The sequence below is a fragment of the Oncorhynchus clarkii genome, unplaced genomic scaffold (assembly GCF_045791955.1).
Source record: "Oncorhynchus clarkii lewisi isolate Uvic-CL-2024 unplaced genomic scaffold, UVic_Ocla_1.0 unplaced_contig_13405_pilon_pilon, whole genome shotgun sequence".
Taxonomy (NCBI): Eukaryota; Metazoa; Chordata; class Actinopteri; order Salmoniformes; family Salmonidae; genus Oncorhynchus; species Oncorhynchus clarkii.
Window position 1 is genome coordinate 28,320 of NW_027258214.1, and position 23,923 is coordinate 52,242.

Sequence of the window (23,923 nt, forward strand, 5' to 3'; positions counted from 1 at the left end):
GGACAAAATCCCTCCTGAGATGTGTGCAAACCTGGTGGCCAACTACAAGAAACATCTGACCTCTGTGATTGCCAACAAGGGTTTTGCCACCAAGTACTAAGTCATGTTTTGCACAGGGGTCAAATACTTATTTCCCTCATTAAAACGCAAATCAATTTATAACATTTTTGACATGTGTTTTTCTGGAGTTTTTTGTTGTTATTCTGTCTCTCACTGTTCAAATAAACCTACCATTAAAATTATAGACTGATCATTTCTTTGTCAGTAGGCAAATGTAGAAAATCAGCAGGGGATCAAATACTTTGTTCCCTCACTATATACTGACAAACGGATGTATAATGACAAACAGATGTATACTGACAATCGGTTGTATACTGACAAACGGATGTATACTGACAAACGGATGTATACTGACAATCGGTTGTATACTGACAAACAGTTGTATACTGACAATCTGTTGTATACTGACAGTTGTATACTGACAATCTGTTGTATAATGACAATCTGTTGTATACTGACAGTTGGCTGTATACTGACAGTTGGCTGTATACTGACAATAGGTTGTATACTGACAGTTGGTTGTACACTGACAGTTGTATACTGACAGTTGGTTGTATACTGATAGTTATACTGACAAACGGTTATATACTGACAGTTGGCTGTATACTGACAGTTGGCTGTATACTGACAGTTGGCTGTATACTGACAGTTGGTTGTATACTGACAGTTGGTTGTATACTGACAGTTGGTTGTATACTGACAGTTGGTTGTATACTGACAGTTGGTTGTATACTGACAGTTGGTTGTATACTGACAGTTGGTTGTATACTGACAGTTGGTTGTATACTGACAGTTGGTTGTATACTGACAGTTGGTTGTATACTGACAGTTGGTTGTATACTAACAGTTGGTTGTATACTGACAGTTGGTTGTATACTGACAGTTGTATACTGACAATCGGTTGTATACTGACAGTTGGCTGTATACTGACAATCTGTTGTATAATGACAGCATGTGTCAAGTGGAAGTGTATAACTCCCTGCTGTTTTTATTGGCATTGAATTATGATGTAAGCCTAACTGTGAGATGGGGTTGTGGCAGTCAGAGCACACCGCCCTGTCCCAAATGGCACCCGATTTCCTATATAGTGCACTAGTTTTGACCAGAGTCCTATTCCCTATGTAGTGCACTACTTTAGACCAGAGCCATATTCCCTATGTAGTGCACTACTTTAGACCAGAGCCATATTCCCTATGTAGTGCACTACTTTAGACCAGAGCCCTATTCCCTATGTAGTGCACTACTTTAGACCAGAGCCCTATTCCCTATGTAGTGCACTACTTTAGACCAGAGCCCTATTCCCTATGTAGTGCACTACTTTAGACCAGAGCCATATTCCCTATGTAGTGCACTACTTTAGACCAGGGCCCTATTCCCTATGTAGTGCACTACTTTAGACCAGGGCCCTATTCCCTATGTAGTGCACTACTTTAGACCAGGGCCCTATTCCCTATGTAGTGCACTACTTTAGACCAGGGCCCTATTCCCTATGTAGTGCACTACTTTAGACCAGGGCCCTATTCCCTATGTAGTGCACTACTATAGACCAGGGCCCTATTCCCTATATAGTGCACTACTATAGACCAGGACCCTATTCCCTATGTAGTGCACTACTTTAGACAGGGCCCTATTCCCTATGTAGTGCACTACTTTAGACCAGGGCCCTATTCCCTATATAGTGCACTACTTTAGACCCAGGCCCAAAGAGAATAGGGTGCCATTTGGGACATAAGCCAGGTTTGCAGCCACCTGAAATGAGCTGCCATGCTGGATCATTGGCTGAAGAAAGATGTGTGGGGTAGTAGGGTGAGCAGCTCACGCTGCTGCGTCAGAAAAGCAATGGGAAATGTATTTCCTCTCCGTTGAGACCAGGTCACCAGGTCTGACATCTCTCTGCACCCTGTGAGCGGTGGCCTTTCCCTGGCGGCGAATGGGTTTGTACTTCCCTGTTCCTTCCCTCCATGACTGGTTGTCATAGTTTAGAGATGTTTGGCGGGGTCGTCTCTTTGTGTGCTTCATAAGAGGGCTGGAGTTAGTCTCTGACATCCAAACTGGCCAGAAAATGTGGGGTCTGTCGAGTATAGCAGGAAGCAGTATAGCAGGAAGCTTGACCTCAGCTCCTTCTTTGATTGAAGCTCCCCTTTCTTTACTCAGTGCTGACGGCACTTCACTGTCAACATTTTGGATTGGCTGCACCAGGAAGAGAAGGCCAGGTCACAGGTCACTCCTGTTAACTCCACACGTTGGTCCCTGTCTGACTGGTGGTATAACTCTGTCTGAAATAGATCAGCATGTTGAGGAGGTAGGGAGCATACGTGTGGGATATGATTGGTTCTTGTCTTGTGTTGCTCTGTCTGTGAGCTTCTCTGTGCAGACGTATGATTTCTTGATTAGCACTGAAGTGTCTATGGACATTATTCAGACCTTCCTGGTAAGCAGGTTTCAGGGAGAGGCCACAAATCAACATTTTAATTCCACCAAATTAATGTTTAATGTTGTTGACTGATCCGGGTACATGGGGTGAGCGCTTTGGCTTGAACAGCCGGCTGAAGTGTGTCATCATCAGGAACCATGTTTGCCAAGCCCTTTAAACCTTCCCTGAATGATCTGGGAGCAAAGCCCTTTAAACCTTCCCTGAATGATCTGTGAGCAGATCCCTTTAAACCTGCCCTGGCGGATCTGGGAGCAAAGCCCTTTAAACCTGCCCTGAAGGATCTGGGAGCCAAGCCCTTTATACCTGCCCTGGCGGATCTGGGAGCAAAGCCCTTTAAACCTGCCCTGGCGGATCTGGGAGCAAAGCCCTTTAAACCTGCCCTGAAGGATCTGGGAGCAAAGCTCTTTAAACCTGCTCTGAAGGATCTGGTAGCAAAGCCCTTTAAAACTGCCCTGAAGTATCTGGGAGCAAAGCTTTTTAAACCTGCCCTGAAGTATCTGGTAGCAAAGCCCTTTAATCCTGCCATGAAGGATCTGGGAGCAAAGCTTTTTAAACCTGCCCTGAAGTATCTGGGAGCAAAACCTTTTAAACCTGCCCTGACGGATCTGGGAGCAAAGCTTTTTAAACCTGCCCTGAAGTATCTGGGAGCAAAGCCCTTTAAACCTGCCCTGAAGTATCTGAGAGCAAATATTTTTAAACCTGCCCTGAAGGATCTGGGAGATTATATTGTGAGGGTAATGTCGTCTGATAAGGGCTGTGTGTGTGTAATTATCTCACATCTCTGCTCTGCTTGGCTGCACCGGTCTCTAACGCCTCTTAAGTGGTGGCAGAAGGTGTTAGATCTCGCTGAACCCAACCTCTACCACCCCATGGATCCAGAGTGGCACAGCGGTCTAAGGCACTGCATCTCAGTGCTAGAGGCATCACTACAGACACCCTTGTTCAAATCCAGGCTGTATCACAACTAGGGTTTGCACATTTTGGGGAATATTCAGAGGTGGAAACTTTCCGTGGGAATTAATGGGAATATATGGGAAATAATGGAAATATATGCTAATTAATACCATTTAAATATAGATGTTTTCGCATTGGATATATTTACCATATCATATGGAGAAAGAAACATAAACCTTTTACCTTATAATAAGTAGACATGATTGCAAATGATTAAATCCTTCCAATAGAAATATTAAAAACTGTTTGGTTAAGAATTTAACTTTAATTAAATGAGTTGACTCTTCACATGGGATGATTTCACTTAACAAAAGAAAGGGAATATTGAATGATCCCCAATGATCCTTCGCATCTCCCTAAAAAAATGATAGTCTAGAAACTAAAGCTTTGGTTGTTTTCTTCTCAGGCTTCCATGTCTTCTCCCTGGACCTCCTCAATGTCCACCTCTTGAAAATCAGACTCTGAGGCCTCATCTTCACTGTCACTTTCCAACCTTGTTGAGGATGGCTCGTTGTCAGGCTCAAAAAGCCTCAAATTTGCCCGGATGGCCACCAATTTTTCAACCCTTGTATTGGTCAGCCTGTTGCGTGCTTTGGTTTGTGTTCCCAAACAAGGACCAGTTGAGCTCTGAGGTGGATGATGTTTGTGGGATTTGGAGGATGATGGAGGCAACAGGGGAAAGAGCCTCAGATCCACAAAGTCCCTTCCACCAGGTAGCTGATGAGATATGTTGGCACGACTGTCATATTGCTTATGGCATATCTCCATCCCAAAGCCCTTGCTTGAAAGTGTACTTCGCCAGACTGCCAATAACCTTTCCCTCATCCAGGCCAAGGTGGCGAGATATGGTAGTGATGACACCATAGGCCTTGTTGAGCTCTGCACTAGACAGGATGCTCTTGCCAGCATACTTGGGGTCCAACATCTACGCTGCAGCGTGTATGGGTTTCAGGCAGAAGTCTTCATGCTTTTGATGTATTTCAGACCTGCAGTTTCCTCTGCTTGGAGCAACAGTGAAGTGGGCAGGGCAGTACGGATTTATTCTCTTACATCTGCAAGCAGAGTCTGAACATCAGACAGGATGGCATTGTCTCCCTCAATCCATGCAATGGCTACTGCTATAGTTTTCAGGAGTTTCAGGCTACTTACCACTCTCTCCCAAAATACATCATCCACGAGGATCCTCTTGATGGGGCTGTCCATATCGGCAGACTGTGATATGGCCATTTCTTGGAGAGACTCCTTCCCCTCCAGGAGACTGTCAAACATGATGACAACACCACCCAAATGGGTGTTGCTGGGCAGCTTCAATGTGGTGCTGTTATTCTTCTCACTTTGCTTGGTGAGCTAGATTGCTGCTATAACTTGATGACCCTTCAAATACCTAACCATTTCCTTGGCTCTCTTGTAGAGTGTATCCATTGTTTTCAGTGCCATGATGTCCTTGAGGAGCAGATTCAATGCATGAGCAGCACAGCCAATGGGTGTGATGTGAGGGTAGGACTTCTACACTTTAGACCAAGCAGTCTTCATGTTCGCAGCATTGTCTGTCACCAATGCAAATATACCTTCTGTGGTCCAAGGTCATTGATGACTGCCCATCTCAGCCCATCTGCAATGAAGAGACCGATGTGTCTGTTGTCCCTTGTGTCTGTGCTCTTGTAGAATACTGGTTGAGGGGTGGAGATGATGTAGTTAATTATTCCTTGCCCATGAACATTCGACCACTTCTCAGAGATGATTGCAATATAAGCTGCTTTCTCTATGATTTGCTTGACCTTCACTTGAACTCTGCATCCAGCAAATTAGTAGATAAAGCATGTCTGGTTGGAGGGGTGTATGCTGGGCCAAGAACATTCAGAAATCTCTTCCAATACACATTTCCTGTGAGCATCAGAGGTGAACCAGTTGCATACACAGCTCGAGCAAGACATTCATTAGCATTTCTCTGACTACGTTCCTCCATTGAGTAAAGAAACGTATGATTCCAGGAGGACATGAGCTGTTGTTATCGATAAGGTGTCTGATTCCAGGAGGACATGAGCTGTTGTTATCGATAAGGTGTCTGATTCCAGGAGGACATGAGCTGTTGTTATCGATAAGGTGTCTGATTCCAGGAGGGCATGAGCTGTTGCTATCGATAAGGTGTCTGATCCATAATTTTCACCTCGAATAGAAGTAGAGGGACTTCTGTCAGACGTTGCTTGTTGTGAGCGCTGAGGGAACTTTATGCACTTGGCCAGATGATTCTGCATCTTTGTTGCATTCTTCACCTATGATTTGGCACAGTATTTGCAAATATACATAGCTTTTCCTTCTACATTAGCTGCAGTGAAATGTCTCCACACATCAGATAGTACCGTGGCATTTTCCTGTAAAGATTAGGAAAAAATGAGTTTAAAAAAACCATACAATTCCATGTACAGATAAATAGTTAAACAGTTAGATTAAACAACTCCTTTGTAAGATAAATGTTTTAAATGAAGCCTGTATGGAAACAGGTGAATTAACACTCCTCAGTTAGCAGGCTCAAACAAGCTAAAACCCACATGGTAGCAAAAACTAATTAGCAGAAATTGTTAACAAGTTAGAAATGATTTAAACACACTTTGCTGTAGGCTACTATATACTAGTTAACTAAAAATGATGTATGTCATATAAAATATATTCACCCCACCCAGTATTGTAATCACAATGTACCAGAAAGCATGTAGTCCTTGGCTCTGACAAGGTAGTAGTGTGGGCTCAATAGCATCTCATTAGTGTGCAAGATCTTGAGAATCAGCTGTACATGTGATGGAAGAATGCAATTCCATTGAATTGTAGCATATTTTGGTTAAACTATCCCCAAGAATTTTCCGACCCTTTGCAACCCTAATCCCTTTGCAACCCTAACCGCCATAGGGCGGCACATAATTTTCCCAGCGTCGTCTGGGTTTGGCCGGTGTAGGCCGTCATTGTAAATATACATTTGTTCTTAACTGACTTTCCTAGTTAAATAAAGGTTAAATAAAATTTAAAAAATGAATGTGAAATATTTGTTTAGGCTTGGCTCAGTAGTTTAAAAATTGTAATAAACAGAGGCTATAGTCTAAGTGTTCTCTCACTCAGATCAGTACGGAAAATGAAGTACTGTCTTCTTTCCTGTGAACAGTCAAGTCAGTCAAGCCTGTGCTGCTGCTAGCAAACTATATTTACAAAAGTATGTGGACACCACCTCAAATTAGTGGATTCAGCTATTTCAGCCACACCTGTTGTTGACAGGTGTATAAAATCGAGCACATCGCCATGCAATCTACATAGACAAACATTGTCAGTAGAATGGCCTTAATGAAGAAATCAGTGAATTCCAACGTGGAACCTTCATTGGATGCCACCTCTCCATGAAGTCAGTTTGTCAAATCCTGGCCCTGCTATAGCTGCCCCAGGCAACTGTAAATGCTGTTATTCTAGAAATGTTTAAGAGCAACGTCTAGGAGTAGAAACATCTAGGAGAAACGTCTAGGAGCAACAACGGCTCTGCCACGAAGTGGTAGGCCACACATGCTCACAGAACAGGACTGCCGAGTGCTGAAGCGTGTAGTGCATAAGAATCGTCTGTCCTCAGTTGCAACACTCACTACCAAGTTCCAAACTGCCTCTGGAAGCAACGTCAGCACAATAACTGTTCGTCGGGAGCTTCATGAAATGGGTTTCCATGGCCGAGCAGTCCCACACAAGCCTAAGATTACCATGCACAATGGCAAGCGTCGGCTGCCATTGGAGTGATGAATCACGCTTCACCATCTGGCAATCCGACAGATGAATCTGGGTTTGGCAACCTGTCCCAATGTATAGTGCCAACTGCAAAGTTTGGTGGAAGGCCTTTTCCTGTTTCAGCATGACAATGCCCCCATGTAAAAAGCGAGGTCCATACAGAAAGAGTTGAGATCCGTGTGGAGCCCTGACCTCAACCCCATCAAACACCTTTGGGATGAATTTGAACGCTGACTGCGAGCCGGGCCTAATCGCCCAACATCAGTGCCCGACCTCACTAATGCTCTTGTGGTTGAATGGAAGCAGGAGGGACATTTCTAAGTATTGCTCAGCGAAGTCATAAATCACCCTCTGGGAGGGTCACACACACACACCCACACCCAGGGATGGAGCCAGGCGACCAAACGATTCTGCTTGAGTCAGGCTGCTGGAGAATAGTCATTTGGCTGGTGTCACATCAGAGTGAGGCAGCACATCAAAGCTTCTCATTGGTAGACAGAACAGGCACCTGACTTGACAGATGACCCATGTCGTTGCAGATTTCATGGAGCTAATAGTGATGCCACTATACACTCAGTTTATTAGGTACACCACCCTGTTCACGAAAATGGTTCTCTCCCACGGACTCTCTAGGGTTCACCGAAAATGGTTCTCTCCCACGGACTCTCTAGGGTTCACCGAAAATGGTTCTCTCCCACGGACTCTCTAGGGTTCACCGAAAATGGTTATCTCCCACGGACTCTCTAGGGTTCACCAAAAATTGTGCGACAAACAAAAAACATTCAGTCAGCGGCAGTCCTGTGGGTGAAAACAGCTCGTTGATGAGAGGTCGAAGGAGAATGGCAAGAATCGTGCAAGCTGACAGGCTGGCCACTAACAGGCAAATAATTGAAGCAACAGGATTAAATCTTCACAACATTAATGACCCATATCCACCTTATCTCACTTAAGTGTCTTGTGTTCTGGCCTCAAGTCAGGGGTCTATGAAATCTGTGTGTTTTTATAGGCTAACCTGTGTACCAGCCTCTCCAGCAGTTAGCCAGGCAGCCAACTGTGGGTGGTAGCTTAGCTAGCACTTTGATACTAATGACATGCTGTGTGCTGGGCTGAGGGGAGGGATGCTAAAGGGGGCGAGAGGAGGGATAGCCTGTGTTGGCAGGCTTGCTATCTGCAGGGAGGGCACTAGTGGTGCCCATGTGGGTGGGAATTAATATTGGGGGAAGGCTGTGTTGAGATAGATGAGGTAACAGTTGTACTGCAGTGGTAGAGGCTAAGACAGAGGCAGGATTCGCTACTATATGTATCAGTTAGATAGGATATATATAGGGGAACAACGTTGTTATCTGTATCGTTCACCCCAGCCTGACGATTGGCTCTGTGGTGTTTTGTTCTCGCTGCCTATTTCACTCTGCTATTCTGAGCTGCTCTCACTTCAGCGTGTGACACATGACTCACTCTGTCTGGGTAAACCACTGACTAGCTTGGTGTGAGAAAGGAAACAAAAACTAGTATTGGAGAGAGCCTCTGTCAAGCATAAGAATACTGGATTGCCATTGAGGGGTTTGTTCAACACATTTTGCCATGGGGCAGAGAGAAACAGGTCAGTTCTCCAGCCATAAATAATATCCCTGGTGGCTTGGTGACTAACTCACTAACACACAGCTCAGCTCCGCCCAAAGGCTTTGTTATCATGGCAGCAAAATATCATATCACGGAACGTTTGTTTGCCCAACATGCTGACTCAGACAGGGTCATGGCTGAATCCAACTGTTGGCTGTGGGCATGTCTTCACTGATAGCACTAAATGGACCGCCAGGTTGGAGTGGAAAGATCCGTCTTTGGACAACTTTGCTTGTGCAGCAGGTCATTGGATAACTTCTCCTCAGTTCTGCTCCAACTTAGCGGTCCAAAGAGGGTTTCTCTTTTCTTTTAAGTCATGCATAGAAAAGGAGTCTGCTTTAAACCTGAGAGACTTAAAGACATCTTTGTGTGGAGACGATCCATGTTGACTTTTCAGATCCGTGTCAGTCAGTTACTCTGTCAGTCCAAGTGGCCTGTTAAGTCCTCTATCTTTTGTTTTACCTTTATTTAACTAGGCAAGTCAGTTAAGAACAAATTCTTATTTTCAATGACGGCCTAGGAACAGTGAGTTAACTGCCTTGTTCAGGGGCAGAACAACAGATTTTTACCTTGTCAGCTCAGGGATTCGATCTTCCAACCTTTCGGTTACTAGTCCAACACTCTAACCACTAGGCTACCTGCCGCCCCATCTTGCCCTTTGGGAGGAATCAGCCTCCGAGGGATGCCAGAGCACTGCTTTTAAACCTGACAAAGAGAGGAAAACCACACACATTGCAGAGAAAGATACACAGACAAGTGAAGACAATTCTGAATAACTCCTCTTGAACAACATTCCCTTGGTGAGAGAGAGAGTCTGCTGTCTCTCCCAGCCCTCCATCTTCTCTCCATCTTCTACCTTCCAATAAACTCCTCAGACACCCTGTCTGCATCCCAATTCTCTAGCCCCTTGACTAGTGTGCACTGTTCACTTCCCTTCCTGGGTTTAAAAGGAAAGTTGTAAGAAATATGGTGGAAAGTCCTTCTAGCCCACGCTTATCTCACACCAATCATAATGCTTTTAAACCTCTCCACTGGCATACAGTCTCCTCCTCAACACTGATCACCTGACATCACTGACCTACACTCACATTCAATACATCGAATGTGTTTCATAAAGCCCTTTTTACATCAGCATACCAGGTAGAGAGAAATCAGTCTGAGGGGAGACCAGTCCTCTTCTGGCTGTACCGGGTAGAGAGGAACCAGTCTCAGAGGGGAGACCAGTCCTCTTCTGGCTGTACCAGGTAGAGAGAAATCAGTCTGAGGGGAGACCAGTCCTCTTCTGGCTGTACCAGGTAGAGAGAAATCAGTCTGAGGGGAGACCAGTCCTCTTCTGGCTGTACCAGGTAGAGAGAAACCAGTCTGAGGGGAGACCAGTCCTCTTCTGGCTGTACCAGGTAGAGAGGAACCAGTCTGAGGGGAGACCAGTCCTCTTCTGGCTGTACCAGGTAGAGAGAAATCAGTCTCAGAGGGGAGATCAGTCCTCTTCTGGCTGTACCAGGTAGAGAGAAACCAGTCTGAGGGGAGACCAGTCCTCTTCTGGCTGTACCAGGTAGAGAGGAACCAGTCTCAGAGGGGAGACCAGTCCTCTTCTGGCTGTACCAGGTAGAGAGAAATCAGTCTGAATGGAGATCAGTCCTCTTCTGGCTGTACCAGGTAGAGAGGAACCAGTCTCAGAGGGGAGATCAGTCCTCTTCTGGCTGTACTGGGTAGAGAGGAACCAGTCTCAGAGGGGAGATCAGTCCTCTTCTGGCTGTACTGGGTAGAGAGGAACCAGTCTCAGACGGAAGACCAGTCCTCTTCTGGCTGTACCGGGTAGCGAGGAACCAGTCTCAGAGGGGTGGCCAGTTCTCTTCTGGCTGTACTGGTTAGAGAGGAACCAGTCTCAGAGGGGAGACCAGTCCTCTTCTGGCTGTACCGGGTAGAGAGGAACCAGTCTCAGAGGGGAGACCAGTCCTCTTCTGGCTGTACTGGGTAGAGAGGAACCAGTCTCAGAAGGGTGGCCAGTTCTCTTCTGGCTGTACCAGGTAGAGAGGAACCAGTCTCAGAGGGGAGACCAGTCCTCTTCTGGCTGTACCGGGTAGAGAGGAACCAGTCTCAGAGGGAAGACCAGTCCTCTTCTGGCTGTACTGGTTAGAGACCTACACTTACTGATACTGAACCGCTACAGTGCAGTCTCATCCCACCTTTCCCTGAGGTGGGTATTCAGAGTACAGTCTCATCCCACCTTTCCCTGAGGTGGGTATTCAGAGTACAGTCTCATCTCTCCTTTCCCTGAGGTGGGTATTCAGAGTACAGTCTCATCCCACCTTTCCCTGAGGTGGGTATTCAGAGTACAGTCTCATCTATCCTTTCCCTGAGATGGGTATTCAGAGTACAGTCTCATCCCACCTTTCCCTGAGGTGGGTATTCAGAGTACAGTCTCATCTCTCCTTTCCCTGAGATGGGTATTCAGAGTACAGTCTCATCCCACCTTTCCCTGAGGTGGGTATTCAGAGTACAGTCTCATCTCTCCTTTCCCTGAGATGGGTATTCAGAGTACAGTCTCATCTCTCCTTTCCCTGAGGTGGGTATTCAGAGTGCAGTCTCATCTCTCCTTTCCCTGAGGTGGGTATTCAGAGTGCAGTCTCATCTCTCCTTTCCCTGAGATGGGTATTCAGAGTGCAGTCTCATCTCTCCTTTCCCTGAGGTGGGTATTCAGAGTGCAGTCTCATCTCTCCTTTCCCTGAGGTGGGTATTCAGAGTGCAGTCTCATCTCTCCTTTCCCTGAGGTGGGTATTCAGAGTGCAGTCTCATCTCTCCTTTCCCTGAGGTGGGTATTCAGAGTACAGTCTCATCTCACCTTTCCCTGAGATGGGTATTCAGAGTGCAAGGCTCCTGGACGTATGTTAGTTAGCCTGCTGTGAGGATACCGTTACGGTGAATGTCACAGGCCCAGGATTGGTTTTACTTCCCACTGTGAGAGCCAAGGCAAGCCCTCGCTCTCGGCCTCCCCTTTTTTCACACCCTCGCTCCCTCTCTCGCTCTCGGTTTCCCCTTTTTTCACACCCTCGCTCCCTCTCTCGCTCCCTGTCTCCCCTTTTTTCACACCCTCGCTCCCTCTCTCGCTCTCGGTCTCCCCTTTTTTCACACCTTCGCACCCCCGGTTATTCTCGGTTTTCCTCAGCCACTCCTTCATCCATCTGTTTCTCTTCCATACCTAATTTCTGTCCCTCATGTCTCTCTCTCCATCTCTTTTCCCCTCCTCCCTCTTCAGCAATCTCTCTTCCTCATCCATTTTTACTTCCCCCTCTTTCTTTCTTTACTCATAACCCCATGAGTAGGGAGGGAGGGGGGGGGGGAGAGGGGGAGGGAGGGAGGGAGGGGGGGGGGGGGAGAGGGGGAGGGAGGGAGGGAGGGGGGGGGAGAGGGGGAGGGAGGGAGGGGGGGAGGGAGGGACGGAGGGAGGGAGAGAGGGAGGGAGAGAGGGAGGGAGGGAGGGAGAGAGAGAGGGGGAGGGAGGGAGAGAGAGAGAGAGAGGGAGGGGGGGAGAGAGGGAAATAGCTTGAAATGAATCATGAAAGCTGAACATGTCCACATCATGAACTATACACTGCATGAGCATATTGAGCTCACTAGTGTTAGCAGACTCAGACAGTGACCAATGGCTGTATGGATGATTGTTCTCCCTTTTGAATTCAGTGAAGATTGAAACCATTTTCTTATCACTTCTTAATGTCGCCAACACTTAAATTGCCTCTCTCGTAAATTCAGTTCATTCCAATTACATTTTACAATGACCGCAGCAATCAAGGGAGCAGTAAACCCACGGAAAAGGTTCTTTTTTAAAAGCATCTTAAAATAAGTCCCCATTATAACAGGTAAGAGAGACATTTCCGCAGCATTTCTCTATTGACACACTCTTGGGGGTGCTTACCATTTTACGTGAATATGCTAATTAGTTTAACAGCAAAAAAGTATCACCTAGCAACAGATACAAATAATAAAGAACTGTAGTATTTTTAGAGTGCAGAACACAGAAACAAGAGTTATATGAACTTCATCTGTCAGATGGATGCCGTCTGTCCACCCTCCACCTCCATAATGGAGCTGTCTGTCATTCTCCTCTGGCTCAGTTGAAATGGTTAGTATAAGGGCCCGGCGGCAGGGCTGTTTTCTCCCATTGCCACTGTCAGAGTACTTTAGCCTCTACATGCCAAACACAACTCACAGCTATCAGAGAGAAAGAGAGAGGAGGAGGAGGGAGGGGGGGCCCTGCCGTCAGACAAAACGCCTTTATGGTTTTGTGTGGAGAGCACTGCTGTGCTGAACAGCGTCTGAACAGCGTCCCTACATCTCCAACCCAACACGTCCCCTCTTGAACAGAGAGCCAGGCTTTGTCTGATGGAGTTGGTCTACTAGGTATATGCAGGTGGTTCATGATGGAATATTCCGTTATTTTAGCATACGGCCAAACCAGAAGGAAATCCCTAGACTGATGACTTCATAAATCTGTCCTCTCCCCTATCTGAGGGTTGTAAAACTGCACGCGTGGCTTATCTGTGCTCAATAAAGAGAGACCTGTGTGTGTGTGTGAGAGAGAGAGAGAGAGAGGTTAGTCGGTTCAGGGCTCCTCTCCCCACTCCAGCCATTGTAATCAATCTGTGTGTAATGAGCCATCTCTGCAGAGCTGCCAGGCCTGGTAATGTGGGGCTGGTTCCACCATCTACTATCCTCCCTGGGGTTCTAAAAATACAGCAGCAGTCTTTCTCCATGTATATAAAAAGGTATGATGGGTCCACACTCAAAAAGATGTCGCATAAAATGTGTTTTTTTAAAGGATTTTCACTGCATCAGGGGACAGCGTACACAGACGTTTCGGCTCCGCAGCCTTCAGTGTGTAGGTACAAATCATTTTCATTCACAACAGCATTTGGAGGGAACACAGGTGAACAACCAATGAGCAGCAGGTGCTTCTAATCAGGGTGGTCACTCATCTGCCAATCAGGGATGTGCCTTCTCTGATCTACCTGTATACAGTCACAAAGACATACAGAATGATAGGGAATGGGAGTGGGCTCCACAGGAGGCTGCTGAGGGGAGGACGGCATCAAACGGAATGGCATCCATGTGTTTGATGTATTTAATACCATTCCTCTGATTCCGCTCCAGTCATTACCACGAGCCCGTCCTCCCCAATTATGGTGCTACCAACCTCCTGTGGTGGGCACGAAGGGAAATTGAGGGCATCAGGGGTGAGCTATTCATCAATCAATTGCCTTAGTTGCCCGCTCACTTGGATACATTATATCAGTTGATGAGAGAGCTCCACATATCACCCAGCTCTGACTGGTGTAGTAATTATGGGAGTTGTCAGGTTGTTTTAATTGAATGATGTGATCTAGTGAACCAATCCGAACAGGAAATATCCACTCAGCTTTAGAGGGATGTTCACCATCAGCAGCACAGTATTCCATTATTCCACTGAAATCTGCACTGTAGTGATTCTATGTAGCATGTGCTTCAGCCAAGGTTATGAGTACACCAGTCTGGGAATAGCAGTACCACTATACGAGTACCTGTATATCAGTGTTAAGACATAGGGTTTATGTGTGAGTCTGACCCCTGTCTCTCCCTTCTCCCTTCAGACATGCCTGGAGTTGGAGCGTTATCTACAGACGGAGCCCAAGAGGCTGTCGGACCTCTTTGACGAGGAGCTTGACTGCCTGCTCACCCCTGCCTACCTGAAGGAGGACAGTGAAGAAGAACTACTAGACCCCCTCCTCCCCAGCCTCCCGGACCCCCCCAGCCCTCCTCTACCGCCCCTGCTCTGCCCGTCTCGGAAGCACCTCTCTGGGGCCTTGAAGTCTGCCAAACTTAGAGACGGGATGGTGTTAGGGTCTGGAGGGGGAGGGGTACACCCAGCCCAGTTGAGCGCCGTCACCTCCCTGACGCCGCCCTCGTCCCCGGAGCTGGGACGCCACCTGGTCAAGCCCGACCCCCACCAGACTCTGACAGCGTCCGCGGACGGCACGCTCACTCTCAAACTGGTGGCGAGGAAGGTGGGGCTGAGCTCCGCCATGCTGGCAGCGACAGACGCGCCACCGCTGCCCACAAGGCGTGACACCACAGGCGGGCACAGCGACGGCGAGCAGGGGGGCACGTGTGTGATGGGCGTGGGGGGTATCTCTGAGAACAAGAAGAGGGTCCACCGTTGCCAGTTTAACGGCTGCAGGAAGGTCTACACCAAGAGCTCCCATCTCAAGGCACACCAGAGGACACACACAGGTGACACTCATCAGCACTACTCTGCAGTCTACAGCACAGTCGAAATTGCATTGGTTTTTATTTCAGATACTTTGAGCATCAGATTGAGCCTGCCTTGAATACCAAATGGACGGCACTTTTGGGACTCTTCTGTTCCTTCCCACTGCACTAGGCAAGCTTAATTAAGTATGTGATAGGAAATAAATATTAGGGAAATACTGCTCACTTTTGCTCAGGGAAATACTGCTCACTTTTTCTCAGGGAAATATCAAATCAAATTTATTTATATAGCACTTCGTACATCAGCTGATATCTCAAAGTGCTGTACAGAAACCCAGCCTAAAACCCCAAACAGCAAGCAATGCAGGTGTTGAAGCACGTTGGCTAGGAAAAACTCCCTAGAAAGGCCAAAACCTAGGAAGAAACCGAGAGAGGAACCAGGCTATGAGGGGTGGCCAGTCCTCTTCTGGCTGTGCCGGGTGGAGATTATAACAGAACATGACCAAGATGTTCAAATGTTCATAAATGACCAGCATGGTCAAATAATAGGTCTGGGACAGGTAGCACGTCCGGTGAACAGGTCAGGATTCCATAGCCGCAGGCAGAACAGTTGAAACTGGAGCAGCAGCACGGCCAGGTGGACTGGGGACAGCAAGGAGTCATCATGCCAGGTAGTCCTGAGACATGTTCCTATGGCTCAGGTCCTCCGAGAGAGAGAAAGAAAGAGAGAATTAGAGAGAGCATACTTAAATTCACACAGGACACCGGATAAGACAGGAGAAGTACTCCAGATATAACAAACTGATCCTAGCCCCCCGACACATAAACTACTGCAGCATAAATACTGGAGGCTGAGACAGGAGGGGTCTGCTCAATTTTTCTCAGGGAAATACTGCTCACTTTTTCTCAGGGAAATACTGCTCAATTTTTCTCAGTGAAATACTGCTCAATTTTTCTCAGGGAAATACTGCTCAATTTTTCTCAGGGAAATACTGCTCAATTTTTCTCAGGGAAATACTGCTCAATTTTTCTCAGGGAAATACTGCTCACTTTTTCTCAGGGAAATACTGCTCACTTTTTCTCAGGGAAATACTGCTCACTTTTTCTCAGGGAAATACTGCTCACTTTTTCTCAGGGAAATACTGCTCACTTTTTCTCAGGGAAATACTGCTCACTTTTTCTCAGGGAAATACTGCTCATTTCATCCCAGGGAAATACTGCTCACTTCATCCCAGGGAAATACTGCTCACTTCATCCCAGGGAAATACTGCTCACTTCATCCCAGGGAAAGTCACTTAATCTGAAAACATAAGTATCATTTATCAAAGAGGTAGATCATCTGAGTCGTTAACAGGCAGGGCGAGCTCTCAGACAGACTAGACCACCAGACCAACACCATCAGAACTACTACACATCATACATTACCTTCTTAGACATCCCTCATCCATCCATGTTTCCTGTTTCTTACTTTTAGCTCAGGTTCTCTTTAATCATACCTGGTACTCATCATGGCCTTTTCTGTTAATGGAGCCTCATTTATCAGTTAAAGAACAGATCTTCTTTATCATCCTCTACCTCCTACTCAGCCTCTTCATCCTATTCCTCGTCTAACCCTGACCCTAACCCTAACCCTAACCCTGACCCTAACCCTACTCAGCCTCTTCATCCTCTTCCTCATCTAACCCTGACCCTCACCCTAACCCTCTTCATCCTCTTCCTCGTCTAACCCTGACCCTCACCCTAACCCTAATCCTACTCAGCCTCTTTATCCTCTTCCTCGTCTAACCCTAAACCTAACCCTGACCCTAACCCTACTCAGCCTCTTCATCCTCTTCCCCGTCTAACCCTGACCCTAACCCTGACCCTCACCCTGACCCTGACCCTGACCCTGACCCTCACCCTGATCTTGACCCTAACCCTAACCCTGACCTTCACCCTAAACCCTCACCCTAACCCTCACCCTGACCCTGGGCCAGTGCTCACTGGCTCCTCAAATGTTTAACTGCTAGTATAGTACCAATTACAGAATATTGGCCCTAAAATATAATTACCACCTAAACGTAGAGTGCTGGCACCAGCAGCCAAAATGAGTACTTCAGTACTGTTCAGCGCTGCCAGGGCCCTCAGTATACTCTGCTATCAGTATTCTTTCTCAAGGTTACCACACTACTTCCTCAGCAGATTTCCAGAGGGGGAAATGGCCATAATTCTCACTCTCCTCAATCTCAATCCCAAACCACTCACACCTCTGTCAGGAAACTGTCCGCTGAGTGACTAACTGCCCTGTGATTGATGGATTGACCTGGATAAGCCGTGGTTTCCCAGTTTATTTTAGTCTGCCGCCCCATATCCCTCTACGTACTCTTTCTATAGGCTAAATCTGCCACTTCTCAAACACCTGTATTATAACCAGGTTTGTGGTCAATTCCATTTCAATTCTAGTCAATTCAAAAAGTAAACCAAACCAAAAAAAAATCTTATTGAATGGCATTGAGGAGAATTAGAATTTTAGTTCACTTCCTGAATTGAAATGGAATGGATCCCGACTCTAATGCTCCATGTCAGTTCTACAGCCTCAACTGGTCTGCTCCAATATCCACACTAGCTTCCCATTTAGAATGAAGCTATGCAACGGCCATGCATTTTGAGTAGTATGTGGTCAATGAAACACATAAAAGAGAGTGCGGGATATAGCTGAAACACGTGAAAGAGAGTGAGGGATATAGCTTGAACACGTGAACGAGCGTGAGGGATATAGCTGGAACACGTGAACGAGCGTGAGGGATATAGCTGGAACACGTGAACGAGAGTGAGGGATATAGCTGGAACACGTGAACGAGCGTGAGGGATATAGCTGGAACACGTGAACGAGCGTGAGGGATATAGCTGGAACACGTGAACGAGCGTGAGGGATATAGCTGGAACACGTGAACGAGCGTGAGGGATATAGCTGAAACACGTGAAAGAGAGTGAGGGATATAGCTTGAACACGTGAACGAGCGTGAGGGATATAGCTGGAACACGTGAACGAGCGTGAGGGATATAGCTGGAACACGTGAACGAGAGTGAGGGATATAGCTGGAACACGTGAACGAGCGTGAGGGATATAGCTGGAACACGTGAACGAGCGTGAGGGATATAGCTGGAACACGTGAACGAGCGTGAGGGATATAGCTGGAACACGTGAACGAGCGTGAGGGATATAGCTGGAACACGTGAACGAGCGTGAGGGGTATAACTGGAACACGTGAACGAGCGTGAGGGATATAGCTGGAACAGGTGAACGAGAGTGAGGGATATAGCTGGAACACGTGAACGAGCGTGAGGGATATAGCTGGAACACGTGAAAGAGAGTGAGGGATATAGCTGGAACACGTGAAAGAGAGTGAGGGATATAGCTGGAACACGTGAACGAGCGTGAGGGATATAGCTGGAACACGTGAAAGAGAGTGAGGGATATAGCTGGAACACGTGAAAGAGAGTGAGGGATATAGCTGGAACACGTGAACGAGCGTGAGAGATATAGCTGGAACACGTGAACGAGCGTGAGGGATATAGCTGGAACACGTGAAAGAGAGTGAGGGATATAGCTGGAACACGTGAAAGAGAGTGAGGGATATAGCTGGAACACGTGAACGAGCGTGAGGGATATAGCTGGAACACGTGAACGAGCGTGAGGGATATAGCTGGAACAGGTGAACGAGAGTGAGGGATATAGCTGGAACACGTGAACGAGCGTGAGGGATATAGCTGGAACACGTGTTTTAGTCACTCAGAGACATAAAGCACCAAGACAGGGACCGAGCACTGAGGAGGAGAGGTAGAAACATCTCAGTCCACCTGTACTGTTACGTGACATGCTGGCTCTAAAAGCACAGGGTCACTGTTATAGCTAGCTGAAATAGTTACTTTAGTGACAGCACCAAGACAGGGACCGAGCACTGAAGAGGAGAGGTAGGAACATCTCAGTCCACCTGTACTGTTACGTGACATGCTGACTCTAAAAGCACAGGGTCACTGTTATAGCTAGCTGAAATAGTTACTTTAGTGACAGCACCAAGACAGGGACCGAGCACTGAGGAGGAGAGGTAGGAACACTTCAGTCTGAGACATAGTGCCATGGGCCTCCACTCGTTTAATCATCAGGGCATGACTTAAGAGACGGTGTTACTCAAACCCCTCTTTTCTTCACTTGTTATTCCCATAAATGACTGACAGAGAAGAGATTCACAGTAGAGCTGGAATCAAGCAGACTTTGTGTAAATTACACGTCCCTGCAGTGAGTTTTATGAATGGAGGTTTCAACGCAGATAAGGAATTGTGCAATTCGATTTTGAAGAGGGGAAGAGTCAAACACGTCCCTCTCTGTCCTACCTCCTCCCCTCCTCTCTCTGTCTCCTCCATCTCTCCCTTTCTCTCACACACACCCACACACACTCCCTCTCTGTCCTGCCTCCTCCCCTCCTCTCTCTGTCTCCTCCATCTCTCCCTTTCTCTCACACACATGCACACACATCCACACACTCTCCCTCTCTGCTCATATAAAGGGAGCCAGCATTGACTAGTGTAACAGTAAACGTGTAGGAGTGAGTAGTACTGGTCTGTAAAGTGCTTTCCCAGTGCCCCCATAATGACCTCAGAGACCACGATACCCCGGTCCATCTCCAGCTAATGGAGAAAATGCAGTTAACCACAACTCAGCCACCTGAGAGGCTGGGTTGTGTGTATGTGTGTGTGTGTTGCTAGGCAACCATAGGCTATCAATGGAGGAGTGTGTAGCTGGAGTGGTTATCTGCTGTGTTCTAGGCACTGGTCTCAGCCTGTATCGATGCTGTCTCCACTATGCCTCCCCCCTCACAACCACCACACCCCCTACCCCCATCAAGAATGTACAGCGTTACAGTGCAGGTTGCTAGGCAACTGCATTCTCCTCTGCCAGCGTGAGTGGTAATTGGCTGGTGGCACAGCGGCGTGTGCTGCCAATGCCAGATCCAGCCAGCTGCACTAGCTGCCTCCTCCTCGTGTTTCATCCCTTACCCGGTTGCTAGGAGACTGAGTCAGGCATCCATGCCTCCCGGGACTATAATTGGCCGGTGTGAGGGAGGGAGGGAGTGGGCCAGACCTAAATCTGCCTCTCTTGTTTTTAAGGTTAGAGGAGAGGAGACGGGAGGATATGGCTAGAGGAGAGGAAAGGACAGAGGAGAGGAGAGGAGAGGGGAGGATGGGGCTACAGGAGAGGAAATGACAGAGGGGAGGATGGGGCTAGAGGAGAGGAAAGGACAGAGGAAAGGAGAGGGGAGGATGGGGCTAGAGGAGAGGAAAGGATAGAGGAAAGGAGAGGGGAGGATGGGGCTACAGGAGAGGAAATGACAGAGGAGAGGAGAGGGGAGAATGGGGTTACAGGAGAGGAAAGGACAGAGGAGAGGAGAGGGGAGGATTGGGCTACAGGAGAGGAAATGGGAGAGGAGAGGGGAGGATGGGGTCACAGGAGAGGAAGGGACAGAGGAGAGGAGAGGATGGGCTAGAGGAGAGGAAAGGACAGAGGAGAGGGGAGGATGGGGCTAGAGGAGAGGAAAGGACAGAGGGGAGGATGGGGCTAAAGGAGAGGAAAGGACAGAGGAGAGGGGAGGATGGGGCTAGAGGAGAGGAAAGGACAGAGGGGGGGATGGGGCTAAAGGAGAGGAAATGACAGAGGGGAGGATGGGGCTAGAGGAGAGGAAAGGACAGAGGAAAGAGGAGGATGGGGCTAGAGGAAAGGACAGAGGGGAGGAGAGGAAAGGACAGAGGAGAGGAGAGGATGGGGCTAGAGGAGAGGAAATGACAGAGGAGAGGATGGGGCTAGAGGAGAGGAAAGGACAGAGGAGAGGAAAGGACAGAGGAGGGGAGAGGAGAGGATGGGGCTAGAGGAGAGGAAAGGCTTGGGCTAGAGGAGAGGAGAGGGAAGGATGGGGCTAGAGGAGAGGAAAGGCTTGGGCTAGAGGAAAGGACAGAGGAGAGGATGGGGCTAGAGGAGAGGAAAGGACAGAGGAGGGGAGAGGAGAGGAGAGGATGGGGCTAGAGGAGAGGAAAGGACAGAGGAGAGGAGAGGGAAGGATGGGGCTAGAGGAGAGGAAAGGCTTGGGCTAGAGGAAAGGACAGAGGATAGGATGGGGCTAGAGGAGTGGAAAGGACAGAGAAGAGGAGAGGAGAGGAGAGGATGGGGCTAGAGGAGAGGAAAGGTCAGAGGGGAGGATGGGGCTAGAGGAGAGGAAAGGACAGAGGGGAGGAGAGGAGAGGGGAGGATGGGGCTACAGGAGAGGAAGGGACAGAGGAGAGGATGGGGATAGAGGAGAGGAAAGGACAGAGGGGAGGATGGGGCTAGAGGAGAGGAAAGGACAGAGGAGAGGAGAGGGAAGGATGGGGCTAGAGGAGAGGAAAGGCTTGGGCTAGAGGAAAGGACAGAGGATAGGATGGGGCTAGAGGAGTGGAAAGGACAGAGAAGAGGAGAGGAGAGGAGAGGATGGGGCTAGAGAAGAGGAAAGGTCAGAGGGGAGGATGGGGCTAGAGGAGAGGAAAGGACAGAGGGGAGGAGAGGAGAGGGGAGGATGGGGCTACAGGAGAGGAAGGGACAGAGGAGAGGAGAGGATGGGGATAGAGGAGAGGAAAGGACAGAGGGGAGGATGGGGCTAGAGGAGAGGAAAGGACAGAGGAGAGGATAGGATGCGGCTAGAGGAGAGGAAAGGACAGAGGGGAGGATGGGGCTAGAGGAGAGGAAAGGACAAAGGAGAGGAGAGGATGGGGCTAGAGGAGAGGAGAGGAGAGGAGAGGGGGGGATGGGGCTACAGGAGAGGAAATGACAGAGGGTAGGATGGGGCTAGAGGAGAGGAGAGGACAGAGGAGATGGGAGGATGGGGCTACAGGAGAGGAAGGGACAGAGGAGAGGATGGGGCTAGAGGAGAGGAAAGGACAGAGGGGAGGATGGGGCTAGAGGAGAGGAAATGACAGAGGGGAGGATGGGCTAGATGAGAGGAAAGGACAGAGGAGAGGATGGGGTTAGAGGAGAGGAGAGGAAGGGGCTAGAGGAGAGGAAAGGACAGAGGAGAGGAGAGGAAAGGAAATGACAGAGGAGAGGGGAGGATGGGGCTAGAGGAGAGGAGAGGAAGGGGCTAGAAGAGAGTAAAGGACAGAGGAGAGGAGAGGAAAGGACAGAGGAGAGGGGAGGATGGGGCTAGAGGAGAGGAAAGGTCAGAGGGGAGGATGGGGCTAGAGGAGAGGAGAGGAAATGACAGAAGAGAGGGGAGGATGGAACTAGAGGAGAGGAAAGGACCGATAAGAGCGGAGGATGGGGCTAGAGGAGAGGACAGAGGAGGAGAGGAAAGGACAGAGGAGGATGGGGCTAGAGGAGAGAGGAGGATGGGGCTAGAGGAGAGGACAGAGGAGGAGAGGAAAGGACAGAGGAGGATGGGGCTAGAGGAGAGGAAAGGACAGATGAGAGCGGAGGATGGGGCTAGAGAAAAGGACAGAGGAAGAGAGGAGAGGAGAGGACAGAGGAGGAGAGGAGAGGACAGAGGAGGATGGGGCTAGAGGAGAGAGGAGGATGGGGCTAGAGGAGAGGGGAGGATGGGCCTAGAGGACAGAGGAGGATGGGCCTAGAGGAGAGGGGAGGATGGGGCTAGAGGAGAGGGGAGGATGGAGCTAGAAAGGGGAGGGGAGGATGGGGCTAGAGGAGAGGGGAGGATGGGGCTAGAGGACAGAGGAGGTTGGGGCTAGAGGAGAGGGGAGGATGGGGCTAGAGGAGAGGGGAGGATGGGGCTAGAGGAGAGAGGAGGATGGGGCTAGAGGAGAGGGGAGGATGGGGCTAGAGGAGAGGGGAGGATGGGCTAGAGGAGAGGGGAGGATGGGGCTAGAGGAGAGAGGAGGATGGGGCTAGAGGAGAGGGGAGGATAGGGGAAATGTGAACCTGTTTTGGGGAATGAGTTGGATGTGAGTGATAAGTACTCTGTTACACACCTTGTACCTCTGTTACCTACCACAAAGCTAGCCTCTAAAGATAAGAATGGCCTCTGTTACCAACCACCCAGCTAGCCTCTAAAGATAAGAATGGCCTCTGTTGCCTACCACTCAGCTAGCGTCTAAAGATAAGAATGGCCTATATTACCAACCACTCAGCTAGCCTCTAAAGATAAGAATGGCCTCTGTTACCAACCACTCAGCTAGCCTCTAAAGATAAGAATGGCCTCTTTTACCAACCACTCAGCTAGCCTCTAAAGATAAGAATGGTCTCTGTTACCAACCACTCAGCTAGCCTCTAAAGATAAGAATGGCCTCTGTTACCTACCACTCAGCTAGCCTCTAAAGATAAGAATGGCCTCTGTTACCTACCACTCAGCTAGCCTCTAAAGATAAGAATGGCCTCTGTTACCAACCACTCAGCTAGCCTCTAAAGATAAGAATGGCCTCTTTTACCAACCACTCAGCTAGCCTCTAAAGATAAGAATGGTCTCTGTTACCAACCACTCAGCTAGCCTCTAAAGATAAGAATGGCCTCTGTTACCTACCACTCAGCTAGCCTCTAAAGATAAGAATGGCCTCTGTTACCTACCACTCAACCTAGCCTCTAAAGATAAGAATGGCCTCTATTACCAACCACTCAGCTAGCCTCTAAAGATAAGAATGGCCTCTATTACCAACCACTCAGCTAGCCTCTAAAGATAAGAATGGCCTCTTTTACCAACCACTCAGCTAGCCTCTAAAGATAAGAATGGTCTCTGTTACCAACCACTCAGCTAGCCTCTAAAGATAAGAATGGCCTCTGTTACCTACCACTCAGCTAGCCTCTAAAGATAAGAATGGTCTCTGTTACCTACCACTCAG

At 48.4% G+C, this 23,923-nt stretch overlaps 1 protein-coding gene across 1 annotated transcript in view; it reads left to right on the forward strand.

The window, feature by feature from the left end:
* Positions 1-23,923, forward strand: part of LOC139396103 (Krueppel-like factor 7) — a 52,757-nt gene that overhangs the window by 21,168 nt on the left and 7,666 nt on the right. The window contains exon 2 of the mRNA XM_071143311.1: positions 14,452-15,091. Within this exon, the coding sequence (XP_070999412.1) occupies positions 14,452-15,091 (640 nt within the window). The remainder of the gene's footprint in view (positions 1-14,451; positions 15,092-23,923) is intronic.